General features: G+C 38.2%; 2 protein-coding genes and 1 pseudogene across 2 annotated transcripts; 2 read left to right on the top strand and 1 right to left on the bottom strand.

The window, feature by feature from the left end:
* Nucleotides 1-888: 888 nt before the first annotated feature.
* Nucleotides 889-5,625, bottom strand: LOC140775991 (tubulin beta chain). The gene is made up of 4 exons (XM_073119513.1): nt 5,470-5,625; nt 4,561-4,960; nt 3,805-4,074; nt 889-1,767 (listed from the first exon to the last, which is right to left on the bottom strand). The coding sequence occupies exons 2-4, from the start codon at nt 4,952-4,954 to the stop codon at nt 1,088-1,090; spliced, it is 1,344 nt and encodes a 447-aa protein (XP_072975614.1). The 5' UTR covers nt 4,955-4,960; nt 5,470-5,625; the 3' UTR covers nt 889-1,087.
* Nucleotides 5,626-6,091: 466 nt separating this feature from the next.
* On the top strand, nt 6,092-12,091 carry LOC140776725 (DNA-directed RNA polymerases II and IV subunit 5A-like; annotated as a pseudogene).
* Nucleotides 12,092-12,256: 165 nt separating this feature from the next.
* On the top strand, nt 12,257-15,151 carry LOC140776724 (G2/mitotic-specific cyclin S13-7-like). Its single transcript, XM_073120544.1, has 10 exons — nt 12,257-12,496; nt 12,948-13,056; nt 13,149-13,184; nt 13,267-13,333; nt 13,418-13,639; nt 13,724-13,849; nt 13,930-14,178; nt 14,271-14,429; nt 14,529-14,707; nt 14,796-15,151. The coding sequence occupies exons 1-10, from the start codon at nt 12,454-12,456 to the stop codon at nt 14,959-14,961; spliced, it is 1,356 nt and encodes a 451-aa protein (XP_072976645.1). The 5' UTR covers nt 12,257-12,453; the 3' UTR covers nt 14,962-15,151.
* The last annotated feature ends 564 nt before the right edge of the window (nt 15,152-15,715 follow it).

Below are 15,715 nucleotides of genomic sequence, written 5' to 3'. Positions count from 1 at the left end.
ATGATGTGATGCATGATTTTTTTTTTTTTTTTTTGGAATATAATCTTGAACCTTGATTTAGGATATATATATATAATATAAACCAAAGAAGTAGCTCTTTGTCTTTCTTTTGTTTTGGCTTTTCAACTCAATTATTAGTATTCTGTACCTCTGATTTTAGCAGTTGTTTTAATATTGTAGCCCATCATTTTCTTATTTGTATGACTTGAACTTACGTAATAGTTTATTTCTCGTGCTCTTTTTTTAATCTTTAAATCATTTTTCACAAAATAATTTTCGTGCCATATCAGATGGTACTAGTAGCTTGGAAGTTGACTCCATACTCTTTTCCACCTCCTAACTTTGCAACCAATTTAAGACAGAAGGGTGGCGTTTAGTTCCTGCATAACTCTTAAATGAGCAATAAGAAATTTATATACAATAGATGTATCAAGTTTAATTATTATTTATACATAATACAAAACTAATTCACAGATAATCTATCTTTACGAATCAACCAAATGAATCTAAGGGATTTGAGGAACTTACATTTAAGAGAGTTTATTCATCTCTGATTACTTTGAGATTCAGATTAAGTAAAACTTTCGTTTTGAAAGAATCTATACGCTGATTTTTGGCGCAATGACAAAGAGGTTTTCGGGTGAAAATTCAATAAGGTTCTGATAAGAATGGCACTCGCAAGATTCAACATCTTGCAAGGTTTACTACTGTCTACAGTCTACTGCTTGTAGAGGATCCTTCGAAACTATTGATTTCCAGTGTGCCTCGCAACGATAAACAAATATGAAAGGTAAACAAAACAAATCTAACTACGAGGCAACAACTAATTGCTCAAGTTTGACAGAATGGCAATTGGCGAAATAATCACTAAACATGATCACAATGCACTTTGAACAAAAATATATAACCAACATATAATTATAAGATCTTCGAGTTCGGACACCACGAATTTAGACAGATTAATAGTTATTCCCACTAAAGAGGACGGAGGATATGAAATATAGTGCCAACAAACATAGTCTCCATAGCAGCTACACCAAACCTTCCAGATTAACTCTACCGCATAAACAACAAATAAACAACATCCTTACATTTCCTCTTGCATCTCCTCCTCCTCGTCTTCGTACTCACCTTCGTCGTCGGCTGTGGCATCCTGGTACTGCTGGTACTCAGAGACAAGATCATTCATGTTGCTCTCAGCTTCAGTGAACTCCATCTCATCCATTCCTTCTCCTGTGTACCAATGCAAGAAAGCCTTCCTCCTGAACATGGCTGTGAACTGCTCGCTGACCCTTCTGAACATCTCCTGGATGGATGTCGAGTTGCCAATGAAAGTAGACGCCATGGAGAGGCCTTTGGGTGGGATGTCGCACACGCTGGATTTCACATTGTTCGGGATCCATTCCACAAAGTAGGAAGAGTTCTTGTTCTGAACATTGATCATCTGCTCATCGACTTCCTTAGTGCTCATCTTTCCACGGAACATGGCAGAGGCGGTGAGGTAGCGGCCGTGGCGAGGATCGGCAGCACACATCATGTTCTTTGCATCCCACATCTGCTGGGTCAGCTCCGGGACAGTGAGAGCCCGGTACTGTTGGGAGCCACGAGAGGTCAAGGGGGCGAAGCCAACCATAAAGAAGTGGAGGCGAGGGAAGGGGATCAGGTTTACTGCCAGTTTCCGGAGATCAGAATTCAGCTGCCCCGGGAAACGAAGGCAACATGTGACCCCACTCATGGTAGCAGATATCAGGTGGTTCAGATCTCCAACTGAGGAGAAGGCAAACATACAAAATGAATTCAATTGTCATTAGGAATGCCTATCAAATTTAGTGAAAAAGAGAGAATTTGTTCATGTCCTTAGAAGAGAACAGTTCTTATCAAAAAAGTTATAAAAACGATGACAAAGTTCAAATTCTGATCAAAGGATTACAATATGAGAGCACAGGTCAGAATAAAAGCTAATGCATTCATTCCATCAATCCAATTGTTAGCTTAATGGTCAATTATTTCTAAAGAACCTACTAAATTCTGATCACTAGATGGCCTCTTAACCAAGATTTTAAAACTTGATATCGGAATCGGCCGTCCGAAAAAATAATACATATCAGCCACCCGTATCGAATCAGACTATTTTTTAATTAAATAAAATTCTAAATATTGATAAATTTTTAAAAAATTTAAAAAAATTATAAGAAAATAACAATTACTAATAAAGCCTAAAAATCTCTCTTCCTTCTTTTCTTCTTCCTTGTCCCTCTTACTGATAATCTATTATATCCCTTTTTCTCTCTCTCCCTTACTCTCTCTCTTCCTACTCTCTCCCTACTGCAGCTACAATTTCGAGTGGGATTGGTCATATCAACCAATCCCAACCCGAAATAGATTGGGTATCGGTCGATATCCCAACTGAAACCAGCCAACCGTTTCAGATCGAGATCAATTGAAACTGGGACCTATGCTCTGACTACGCAAGTGGGTTGTGAACAATGTCAAGCATGAACATTTAAGGGCATATTTAGATAATTGCATTGGATCGCATGTATCAATAATCAATTTGCTATTTGGTTAACGAATGAATTAGTGATTCTGAATGACCAATTTAAATTAATTTTTCATGCATAATCCTAAACCCTTCTAAAAGGGTTAAACATATTAAAAATATAAATATACTTTAAACTTTCATATTCAACAATATTGTAGAGCAAATTGGTATATATTTTTATCATTATGAAGAAGAGCAATGTGGATGCAGTCTACTATATACTATTTAAAATAATAAAAATATATTATTATAATTTGAAGATATTCTATAAAATATTGATTTATTAGTATTTATACTTTTTTACATTTAATCTAACATATTTAGTGCTTATCATAGTTATTAGAACCGGACTGAACCGAATGGTCAGACCGATGAATTAGTGAACTAACCACCAAATCGGTTCAATTTTGTTATTAAATCGAATAAACAATCGACCCGATAACCCAGCGGTTGAACTGATGAACCATACAACTCGGCTGATTTTTGACAAATCAACAGTCAATTATTTTTGCCAAATTACATAATTATATTAATATTTAATTATTCTATTCTACATACTAATGGTATATTAGTCCTAAAATTTTAAAATATTTATTTTATAACATATCTGTTATTTTTAAATTAATTTTTTTGCACATATATTTTTGAAAAGTCCCTTATTTGTTTATGTCTATCTAAAGTTCATATTTACATATATATCTCTTAAAATAAATTTTTTTTTGCACGTATACCTTTTAAAATTCCTATTTTTTGAGTGAATATTACTTGAAATAAACTACCATTAAACTTTTTACAATATAAATATAAAAAGACAAAAATATCTTTATTCTTATTCTCAAGTATTACTCTTAGCTAATAATATTTTTATCTTTTTATATTAAATAACTTAACTTGAAAATAACCATGAAGGTATCTATATAAATAACATTTGTTTTGAAAAATATACATATAATTATTTAGATCTACTTATGTATTATTTCTATAGATCATGATTAAATCTAATTTATTCATCTCATGCCACTGTTAGAACAAAACCAAATTATTTTAGATCTTGAGGTGACATCTAAACAAACCAACACAAAACAACGACATGGAACCAACTTCTAAAGGTCAACGTTATAATATCTGATGTAGACATATTACCAAACTCTATCATAGTTAGTCATGTCCGCATTCCAGCTAAGAACCTTATTAAGGGCAACCGACAAGATTGAAAATATCTTTGATACTTTTCAAGTGAGTGTAAGCAAGAACAAACTTACAGCTAGGAGTAGTCAGCTTCAGAGTCCTGAAGCAGATATCGTAAAGTGCTTCATTGTCAAGAACCATACACTCATCCGCATTCTCCACTAACTGATGGACGGAAAGCGTAGCATTGTATGGTTCAACCACAGTATCTGAAACCTTGGGTGATGGGAAGACGGAGAAAGTCAACATCATGCGGTCAGGGTACTCCTCCCGGATCTTTGATATCAGTAGCGTGCCCATACCAGATCCGGTACCTCCACCAAGAGAATGGCATACTTGAAAACCTGAGAACACAAAAAACTTAGATTAGAAACTTGAATTACATAGAATAGAAAACCGAAGAGCTCCGATACTTCTAGATCTTCAGAGGAGATCTAAATAAAATGACCATTAGAGAGAAGCATGAGCAAATAGGTGATTTAAGTTAGTCAACAAATCCCTAGCTCTATCAACAAAAGTTAAAACAAAGGACCATTTAAAGTACTCAACAAGACTAAGCTCAAAAGACTAATAGTCAATCAAGGGAACTAGCATTGCAAAACCAAGACCAGTTGAAACGAATAACATCAACCAAATCTCACGAACAAAACAAATCGCAAAGATAAAATACAGGTCCCTGAAAAATCTGATAACTCAAATTTCAAAATACCTGAGTACTAACAAGTAACGAGTAAGAACAATTTGACCATAAGATCAAGTTTCTATAAAACAACAATGTTAGGTGCATCTCAGTAGAAACAGTAGCAAAATGGTGTTCCAAATCCCATTACCTTGAAGGCAATCACAATTCTCAGCCTCCTTCCGAACAACATCAAGAACAGCATCAATGAGCTCAGCCCCCTCAGTGTAGTGTCCTTTGGCCCAATTATTCCCGGCGCCCGACTGTCCAAAGACAAAGTTATCAGGGCGAAAGATCTGGCCATAAGGACCGGTACGGACACTATCCATGGTCCCCGGCTCAAGATCCATGAGCACAGCTCGCGGCACGTAGCGGCCACACGAGGCCTCATTGTAGTAAACATTGACGCGCTCCAGCTGCAGATCTGAGGTCCCGGTGTACCTACCAGTGGGATCGATCCCATGCTCATCGCAGACAACCTCCCAGAATTTAGATCCGATCTGGTTCCCGCATTGCCCACCCTGCACGTGGAGGATCTCCCTCATCTTTGCCTGGAAATCGAAGCGAAAAGAAGAGACTGAGATCAGATCGTAACAAAAACTAAGAGATCAAACCAATAATTCTCCCTACAAAACTTCGTAACTTTTCAAAGCCAATCTGCGATCTAAGTAGATCAAAAGAAGTGTTAGTTTACAAATCTGCACATCAATCGACATCTGGTCCATATGGCTAAAATCCCAAGAAGCACAAAATCTATAGATCCCGGAATATCAGACCGACTAGCATCTTCATGAAAAAGATCGAAACAAATCCGAGAACTTAACTAAATCAGATCGGAGGACCAGCCACCGCCAACAAAGAATCGAGAGAAAACAATAAAAAAAAATTAGAAAATCGAAATCTAAACGTCCAATAGGATCAGATCGGAAAGGATCAAACACAGAGAAGTACAAGAAAACGAGAAAATCATCCAAAAATTATAAATAAATAAAAAAACAGCTAAATTTACAATAAAATCCAGATCTAGGCGACCTAACGGGATCAGATCGCAATGCCATACCTACAAGAAATGCGAAATTGGCTTAGAGGAGGGAGATCGGGAGTAGAAATATGGATCTAGAGGGAGTAAGGATGGCGTGTGAAGCCCTAGTTAAGTGGAGTGAGGCTTATATAGGAGAGGGAGGAGAACACGAGGTTAATCGGACGGCTGAGGTGCTTTCCCTCCATCTCATGACATGGGTTGAAACCGTCAGATCTCTTGATCGGACGGTTTACGAGGGGAGTAGTTTTTTTATTCTTTGAAATGTTTTGGACTCAAATAACGCCCCTGCTCCAGATACCGACACCTGTCAATTTGTACAGTAATTTGCTGCAATGATTGTAATGAAGGATGGGGGCACAGGACACGATAGATATTAGTCTGGCAACCTGGTCTGGTGAGAAATGAGAGCCCGACCCGCTTACCAGCTTCAAGCCAGGATAGCAAAGGTCAATGGACCATGTGGTAACAGGCTAATGTGATCCGAACCCGAATCAATTCGGACCTCAGAAGTTATAACCGAGTAGGTCCGATGACTATCGGATCCGGTTTCGGATCCAAGCTCACCCTTTAAAGTTTTACTCCTTATTATATAACTACGAAATTTCGTAACTGAGTCCTCGCCTTTCCTTTTTGGCGTCAAACGGAACAGTAGTACCGGGAGGCAAGAGGAGGAGAAGAGATGGGCGATGAGCTCGCGAGGCGTCTGTTCCGGATCCGACGGACGGTGATGCAGATGCTGAGGGACAGGGGGTACCTGGTGGTGGACTACGAGATCAACATGAGTAAGGTCGAGTTCCTCCACAAGTTTGGGGAGAGCGTCAATAGAGATGACCGCCTCATCAACAAGTCCAAGAAGAACATTCCCCGTGACCAAGTAATTTTTTCGCCTATTTATGTTTTAATAGATATGTATAAATTTCGTTCTTGGTTCGTTGGAGTGGAGTGTTCGATGATTGGTTGGTCACTATATGCTTAAGATTTCTGCTGAAATTGTCATTCCTGGCATATGCATCTGTGATAAAGTTTGAAAGTTTTGCTAATTATTGTAGAAGTCAGTTTTAATTTGGCATCTAAATACTTAACATATCGTGGTGTCAGGTTAGTGATATTGCAGGGAGGAGTAAAAAGATTTATGCTTTCTTATTGTGATATTGCAGTTTTTCGGGTTCATTGGTTTAGTGTGTTAATAGTGGGTTCTTTTGAATGACTCTATAGGGGTGAAAGGTGATAAATTTAGTTTGGGCTATGCTAATTATTGTTCTTTGCTGATCTGCAATTTGATTCAGTTAAAGTGATGGAGAGAATTGTTCAGGCGAGTTAATTTCCCGGTCCATGTTCTGGAGTTGGTTCTTGAGTTGTTCTGGAGTTGGTTCTTGAGTTTCTTTAGTATCACAGGGAGACCATACAAATACTGGAGCAAAAGTTAAGAATGCATTTCTGTAAATAAAAGAGCACATAAATTGCCCTGAGAAATCACTATTTCAATTTTCCAAGGCTTTTTCACTTCTGGATATCCTTTCAGTGATCATTATATATTAATGTGGAACAAATAAATTATAATCGTTAACAACTAACTTGCAGTTAATTTCATACTTTAATTTCTGTGACATGCATTTAGAGATTATGGCTTCTTCAAATGAAGAAGTTTAAAACTTTGTTTTCCTATTGCATGTGGAGGCAACCATTTCAGGTTGGAAAATAAATACAAACAGTTTTGACTTTTGAGTTCATAGTATCTTTAAACATAGGGTAAAGCTTGCAAAATCAGAAAGAAGAGTCCCTGCTACAAGAGGAGGAAAGAAGTTACATTTGTTTGACTCAGAAAAAGTAATACGGTTGTCTATGTGTTTCATTACTTGTTTATACCAATGATCATTAGCATATGTGTTAAGATCCAATTGCTGCACTTGCCTCTTTCTGTTGCTTTTATCATGTAACCTTCACTGCTGGGATCTTGTGTCCAAGAAACTATGATTAGTTCGGTAATGCTACAAGTAAATGTATCCCTACTACGCAGTTATATAATGTTCAGAGTGAGAAAGCATTCTTGAAACCTAAAGGCTTATTTGCTAGAATTTCTTGTACCGGCAATCTTGTTCCTACAAATGCCTTGTTGCAATGATATGCGTATGCCAATCAAGTCTCTCATTCCAGCATTTTCTGTATGAAAGCAGATTTATGTAATCTTTCAAAATGATGAAAAAGTCGGTATGAAGCACATAAAGAAGTACATTGAGTTGATGAAGTCAGCAAGTGTTGCAGAGCAATATTAGCTCTTTAGCAGAATCTGACTTCTTTTGCAAAATTGTACATTCAAGAACTGTCTCCAAAATTTCATTTGGAGATTTTCCAGGTAAGTTGGAAACGATTAGATTATTGGACATACATATAGTTACAAGTTATGTGTCACTAAGTTTTGAAATCAAATATTTATCTTATGACATCCATATTAATTTTGCTTTTATACTGCTTCTCAAAGGAGCATGTGTGCTGCAGGAGGCAGAGCTGCTTGTCAATATCAAGGAACATGTTCTCGTTCCTGAGCATCAAGTGGTTACTAATGAGGAAAAGAAAACTTTATTAGAGCAGTATACCCTAAAAGAAACTGAGGTATGTTTTAATTCTTACATTCTTTTCCAGGAAATCAATCATTAATTATACTCAACTGTGCATTTCATTCTGCATACAAATTACAACAAATGGAAATTTTATCCCTGGTTTGTAAAATTTCACGAGTCTTGTGCCGCATGCCAACATGGGGCATAGGAAGGACAAGACACTTGTAGCCTTAGCCCGTTGAGATTCCGTTTCTGTTGCATTAACCTGCACAAAATTAATAGTTGAATTATGGAGTTCTGTTGACATTGTTCTGCATCTTAAAGCATTTGAAAGAAGGGATTTGAGAAACCTTGGGTTTCAGAAGCATGCAATATATGCCCGACTTCGCAAGCATACACCAATCACCTTCAGGTATACTAGAAAGAATGAGTTCTGGATGAGCTCCCAAGCACCACCATTCTAACTGGTAAAAGTGGCTTCCATGATGAAATCTGATATTTGATGATATTCTTGATTTCTTTCTATTTCTCTCTCTTAATTGGGAGGCTTGTTATTGTTTGGTTCCAACTTGTCTGGATCTACTTGATCAGCTCTCTTACCGACAAAGAGAGTAAGCAGCTCATTGCATACCATAAGACTTCTTTTTGACCAAAAAAAGAAAGAGCTGCAGCCCTGTTCCATTGAAACATAAAAAAAATTAACCTCCATTGACAGAGGTCAACAAACACAGAAAAAAACACATAGTATCACCAGTACAGCATATCAACCCCCTACCACAATATCAACACAATCACACCACTGGGCCAAAAACCACCAAAACAATACTCCCTAACATCACAGCAGAGTAATAGTTACAAAACTAAATCCAGAGAAAAGTATTCAGAAACATATAGAATACTACATCCAGATAACTGAACTTTCAGAACAACCCCATAAATCATCCTTTTTGCTCCCTTGGCCGCTACTTCTCCTTGAATTCTTGTCCAGCAAAAGAATAGAGAGGTAGCCAACCACACAGTCAACCATGTTAGGTTTTTATTTGTTGGCAATTGTGTGCAAAATATTCTAAGTGTATTTTTTTACATGTATATGAGCTTTACACAAGTCTAGAATATCTCTGGTCTGAAGAATTGCAAGGTTATTGGAGAAAAGCTGTTGAGTTCACACTGCGTTCACAAACGCGTTCGAACGCGGTGCGTTCACAAACGAGTTCGAACGCGAAATCTGCGTTCACACAGACAGAGAGCCGCGTTCACAAACGCATTCGAACGCGGGCACTGCGTTCACACAGACAGAGAGCCGCGTTCACAAACGCGTTCGAACGCAACCTGAAGAATTCAAGCTGTCGCATTCGAACACACTCGAGCCCGTTCGAACGCACCAACAAAGTTTAAAAATATTGGACTTTCATGAGTACGGATAAGATTCAGATTTGGCTCTATCTTGAAGATCATGAGTACGGATAAGACTCGGAGTTGGCTCTATCTTGAAGTTCATGAGTACGGATAAGACTCAGATTTGTCTCTACCTTGAAGATGATATATAAGGATTGTGAAACCCAATCTCAAGGTGAGTTGAAGAAATATTATTGAAGGAGACTTCTTGAGGCTACATCGATTCTTCAACTAACAATGTTCCACTCATCTACAAGAATTTAATCTTTCGTCTTAAGGGTGATCTAGACGAAAGATCAATCTCGAGGGCTACTGAGATTGGACTTCAATCACAAGAAGCAGTGAATCGTGGGTTCTAGCGATCAAGACTGAGAGAAACAAAGTCGTTTGGATCGACGGGGTGTTTTGTGAGTCAGTCTTATAACTACTACTATTATAGTGATTGGTTTTGATCCGAGTTTGGATCCGTGGTTTTTTCCCGTTTTGGGTTTTTCTACGTTAAAATCTTTGCGTTCATCTCTGCTTTCGTTCTTAATATTTCTTCGGACTTTTACTTAAGCGAACGAGCGATATCATTGCCTAGTGTTTAGATACATACGTGTGTCTAGGGATTTATTCTTTCAAACCATTTCCTTGTCTCCTTGTTCATAGTTTTATTCTGTCTCGAGAGCTGATCTCTCACATGTTTAGGACTTTATTGCACCCAAAATAATCTGCCCATCCACTGAAGAAATTTTTTCACATATAAACACCTGAGGAATAAATGCTCCACAGTTTCATCCCTGCTACAGAAGACACATTGAGAGCTCCCGGACCATCTTTTCCTCAGCAATTATCTCTGGTTAAAATGCGATTGTGACTCATTTTCCACAGCTTAGGTAAAGATCTAGATATCAATCCCATATTATTTAGAAATCTATATAGAGATCTCATGATGTAAATAGCATCAGTAGAGAACCTCCATCTTGCAATATCTTTACCCACACCAAATAGAGCCCCACTATTCACCACAATATACCGGCTGTTGTTCTTCAAGCTTCAAAAGCTCTGATAGCATTCTTAGTCCAGATGAATACCATAAGACTTATGAATAACAAGAAAAACTCTAGTCAACAGTAGATACATGTTAATGTCGAAGCATTTATCCAATCCTAAAGTTGGTCATACTAAGAAATCAGGAATGCAGCAACCACCTGTTTGTCCTCAATGAGATCAAGATAAGCCAAATGCTTCCTTTTCTAACTTTTCACCATATATTATACCTCAGAAACAAATGAATTTGTCTTGTACTCTTGTTAGACTGATGTATGTGCACAAGAAATCTAACTAATAAGCTGGCTGTAGCACCTGAAAGGCTGAAGCAATGAAATCAGTTCAGGTGCCTTCAGTTATTTGATATCTTCTTGAATTTTGATAAACAAATCCTTGCATCATACGTGATAACATTTCTTATCTCACACTTCACATATACTATGATACTTCTAGAGTTGTAATCTATTTATTATGTTATCACATCTGTATAATATCAGTAGATGCATATAATTTTAACATGTATACATGTAAATACATTTATACATAATTAATGTATCACTCTTCCACAAATCTAATCTTTGTCATTGATTGCTGTACATCAGCTTCCGAGGATACAAGTATCTGACCCAGTCACAAGTACTATGGCCTAAAACGTAGACAGGGTGTGAAGATCATCCGGCCAAGTGAGACTGCAGGCAGATATGTTACCTATCGATATGTTGTCTGATTCAAATGCCAGAGATTTGGACATTTCTTTAGATCTTTCAGCATTAATTTCCACTACCTATCTCTCGAGAGGGCTTCAAGTGCAGTTCAACTACTTGAGAAAGATGATTATTTCTCTACCAGAGAGTTAATTAACTCCTGCTCAGAGAAAGATAATTATTTCTCTGCCAGAGTGTTAATTAACTCCTGCTCAGCTGCTACTCATAGTGAAAAGAAATAAGAAGAAAGCTCTATGTATGCAAAGAATTTGAATTGGGAAACAAGTGGTGATGAAGTATAATTAATGAATGCCTCTTGCATTAGTAATCTTTACAATTGAGTATCATGGTTCAAGTTTGCATTGCCATTCTCTTTTCTATTTTCCAAGTAAATTAGATAAATGCACAAAGCCTCTGTTCCTTTCCACTCTTCCAGTATTCTGCTGTAAAACTGTAGAATAGAGCTCCTTACACCAAAACTATCACCCTCCACCTCATTTTGACTTTTGTTATGTCAAGGAGAATGAAGAATAAATGATTCTGTTCTACAAGAAATCAGCAGACTTGTCAGCAATCTCATCTGGTTCCATCCAACATTGCGTCGTTAAATTACTTGCTAAAATAGCTTAAAACTAGCACCAAAGGAAGAATAATATATGTCATTTCAATTATTTAACTTATAATGTTACAATCTCTAGGAACATGGCAAGTACTTAAATTTAATCTACTGTTCTAACCTAATTTTGTGACGAAAAGGTTTTTCTGTTATGGTTGGTTTAATCCAATCCATTTCCTTCCCAAATCCGAATTAAGAGCAACTCATTAATGCTAGTTCCACAATTACCACTTCACAAGATTAACTTTACTGGTAATAAGGGATCTTTTCTCTTTCCTTACACCCCCCAACGGCTAGTTCTATCAAGGCGTCCCCACTTATGTTCTCTGCCGTTGGATCTCATACGATCGGACCGTTGGCTTTTTGAAATGAATTCGACCGTTGGAGGGAGCCGACGCCAGAAAAAGGAACCCGAAACCTCTCTCTATCTCTCTCTTCCTCCCTTCCTCCCTTCCGCCCTTTTTATGTGAGACCCCACAACGTTACCTAAGAGGGGAGAAAGAAGAAGAAGAGGAGAGAAGAGAAGAAGTGAGGAGAGGGAGAGAGAGAGAAGAGGAAGGTTGTCTTCTTCTTTCACAGCTGAGGCCTTACGGTGGCTGCTCGACTCCATTCCTTTCTCTCGTTGGTGTTCTCGAGTCTCTTTGGGCAGATCGAGGAAGAAGAAGGAGGTGTTGGAGAAGAAGAAGAAGTAGAAGCCATGACTTCGAGGCATCAAGCGGTAGTTTCTCAGCAGCAGAGAGGTAAAAATGAAAGAGATCGCTTCCTTGATTGTCTTTAAGGAAAACCCAAATCTTTCGTTTCTTGAGTAGATCTTAATACATTTCCTTGTATTTTAGTATTATCTTCTCTTTTCTGCGGTGGCTTCTGCAAAGATCTCCTTATGTTGTCATCATATAAATCTGGGCATGTTAGAAATTTCTCGTCGGAAAATAATTAAGAACAAAGGGGATCGTTTTCAAGAGAGTCAAGAATCCAAAGCTTTAATGCTTTTCTTGAGTAATCTATTCGCTTCCTCTGCATCCTAGGAATTTCTTTTCACTATTCTAGGAATACTATTTGATTACACGGATGCTTTTCCCCAATTTTTTCCCAATGAAGGGCTTTCTTTTTCAAACAAGAACCTTGTTATTTTCAAAAGCTTCCTGTTCCTTTCCGTGGGTTCCTTATAATGATGCAATCAATCATCATCAGGTGGGATTGTACCTGCCGGCAAGCAGAAGGCCGCCGCCGGAGCAGATGGGAAGAATCGGCGAGCCCTCGGAGACATCGGGAATCTGGTTAACGTACGAGTTGCTGAAGGGTAATAAAGCCTAATAATCTCGTTTCAGACCCCATAGTTCAACACTACTTTCTTTCTCTGTCCAAATCTTTACATGATTTTTATGTAATCAGGAAACCACAGCCACAGATCAATCGTCCAATTACTAGGTGGGTAATCCTCAAATTGTGTACTAATAATTCCCTTTAGGTTCTTCCTCCTTTCTTACTTACATTCAATTCTTTACCGCAGAAGTTTCGGTGCTCAACTCCTCGCAAATGCTCAAGCCGCCGCCGCCGCCGCTGCCGCTGCTAATAAGGTACTTGGTATTCAATCTTGTCACTTTTCTTGTAGAAGAATTAGATCGAATTAATCTTATTATGAAGATCATTATTATACACAGAAAGCAGTAGCAATTCCTGTCGATGGAGCTGTGGGAAAGGCCGGAGCAAAAGCAACTAAGAAGGATGTCATTAAGGCCAAGCCCGAGAATGTCACCACGGCCGTCGTTGCTGACATTGATGAGAGAGCAAAGCAAATGTCCAAGTGCAGTATCAGTTCTCATGGCAAATCTTCGCGAAAGACGATTCACACGCTTTCTTCAGTACTTACTGCTCGGAGCAAGGTGTTTGATCGATTCAAACTTTTCTCCTGAGAGATAGGGAGTAAAACATTATGGATTATTATCTTACTGTTGCTATTTGATCAGGCTGCTTGTGGAGTTACAGACAGACCAAAAGAGTTGATCCACAATATCGATGCGGCTGACGGCGACGATCAATTGGCTGTTGTGGATTATGTGGAAGATATCTACAAGTTCTATAAACTTGCTGAGGTACTTTCATTATTGTCTGTACGTTTTGATGACTTTAACTCTAATACTAAGATGCATTCATTTTCTTTTTCTTTGTGCAGAATTCAAGCAGGCCACATGACTACATGGACTCTCAGGTCGAGATCAACGCGAAGATGAGAGCCATCCTTGCCGATTGGATAATCGAAGTGCATCACAAATTTGAGCTGATGCCTGAGACCCTCTACCTCACATTCTACATCATCGATCGCTACCTCTCGATGGAGACAGTAATGAGGAGAGAGTTGCAGCTTGTAGGAGTTTGCGCCATGCTCATCGCCTGCAAGTACGAGGAAATATGGGCTCCAGAGGTGGTGTTACAACATTGTCAATTTTCATCGTATTTACTTTGTCTTCTTCACCCCTTTTCTGCTCTAAATTCTCTCTATCAACTCTTGTGCAGGTCAATGATTTCATCTGCATATCAGACAGGGCATACACCAGAGAGCAGATACTGGTGATGGAGAAAGGAATTCTGAACAAACTGGAGTGGAACTTAACAGTTCCCACACCTTATGTTTTCCTTGTCAGATTTCTGAAAGCTGCTATCTGTGATAAAGAGGTGGAAGCAGCTGAGACTACTGACTGTCTTACTTCCTGAGTGTTATGGAGTCTACTTGTTTGTTAACTTTGTTTTCCTTTGCTAATAAATAATATGCAGATGGAGCACATGGTGTTCTTCTTTGCTGAATTGGGTATGATGCAGTACTCGATGATCATGTATTGCCCATCGATGGTTGCTGCTTCTGCCGTCTACGCCGCTCGCTGCACGCTTAAGAAGAGCCCTCTTTGGACCGAGACACTGCAGCGCCACACGGGCTTCTCGGAGAAACAATTATTGTATGTTATTATATCTAGTTTATAACAAACAGCAGCGCAGCAGATGAACATTATTACTGAACAAAAGTTGTTGTTTTGGATATTGCAGGGACTGTACTCATATCCTGGTGAACTCTCATTCAGCTGCTCCAGAGAGTAAACTGAAGGTTGTGTATAAGAAGTACTCAAACGAGCAATTCGGTGCAGTTTCGCTGCATCCTCCGGCGACAAAATTGATAGAGGAGTTGAAGGCTTCTTCTTCTTCAAGGAAATGATTTGAGAGGAAGATATTTGTTTTGTTCATACTCTTTACTCGGGAGTATTGTTGCATTTCTTAAGTATGTAAGAGGAGATATTTGTTTTGTTCTTCATACTCTTTACTCGGGAGTATTGTTGCATTTCTTAAGTATGTATGAGGTTGTCTGGCTATCTTATGAAATTATAATTCTACGTAATGATGGCCTTTGCCTAGCAAAATCATTTTTTTTCCCTAAGATATTAGGGTTCTAGGGTTTAAGGTTTTGGTATCTTATGAAATTATAATTCTACGTAACGATGGCCTTTGCTAGCAAAATCTTTTTTTTTTCCCTAAGATATTAGGGTTCTAGGGTTTAGGTTTTGGTTTAGGGTTTCTAAGGTTTCAAGGGCTTAGTGTTTAGGGTTTTAAGGTTTGTAGTGTTTTTAGGTGTAGGGTCTAGGGTTTATAGGGTTGATCTAGCTCAAGAAAAAAAAATTGGTATTTTGGGAGCGACGTGACCAACCACATTGTGACTGGCCTCGTGCCCCGAGCCAAGCCCAGAGAGTCTGTATTATTGCCTAAATTCTATGATGATATTAGATGATAGTGAGAGTATGTTTAGGTTGGTGACATAATTTATTTTTAGAAAGAGAAACATAAGTTAAGTATTTCGAATGCTCTTGAAATAATATGTATTTATCATTTTACCTAGTTTAACGTTAGTATTGAGGGATGTTCCATTAAACATGTTTAAGTATTAAAATATGCATTCAATGGATTGGAGATAACTT

Source organism: Typha angustifolia, chromosome 14 (assembly GCF_048772165.1).
Source record: "Typha angustifolia cultivar Huaian chromosome 14, ASM4877216v1, whole genome shotgun sequence".
In the NCBI taxonomy this organism is placed as follows: Eukaryota; Viridiplantae; Streptophyta; class Magnoliopsida; order Poales; family Typhaceae; genus Typha; species Typha angustifolia.
This window is presented reverse-complemented; position numbering and strand designations above follow the sequence as displayed.

What these genes read in the sequence shown, in the direction of transcription:
- LOC140775991 (XM_073119513.1), bottom strand. Translation starts at nt 4,954, where the DNA reads ATGAGGGAGATCCTCCACGTGCAGGGTGGGCAATGCGGGAACCAGATC. An exon ending in GAATTGTGATTGCCTTCAAG is followed by an intron (nt 4,075 to 4,560) that starts GTAATGGGATTT and finishes TTGTGTTCTCAG; the next exon opens with GTTTTCAAGTATGCCATTCT. An exon ending in GAAGCTGACTACTCCTAGCT is followed by an intron (nt 1,768 to 3,804) that starts GTAAGTTTGTTC and finishes CCTTCTCCTCAG; the next exon opens with TTGGAGATCTGAACCACCTG.
- LOC140776724 (XM_073120544.1), top strand. Translation starts at nt 12,454, where the DNA reads ATGACTTCGAGGCATCAAGCGGTAGTTTCTCAGCAGCAGAGAG. An exon ending in ATCAATCGTCCAATTACTAG is followed by an intron (nt 13,185 to 13,266) that starts GTGGGTAATCCT and finishes TCTTTACCGCAG; the next exon opens with AAGTTTCGGTGCTCAACTCC. An exon ending in AGTTCTATAAACTTGCTGAG is followed by an intron (nt 13,850 to 13,929) that starts GTACTTTCATTA and finishes TTCTTTGTGCAG; the next exon opens with AATTCAAGCAGGCCACATGA.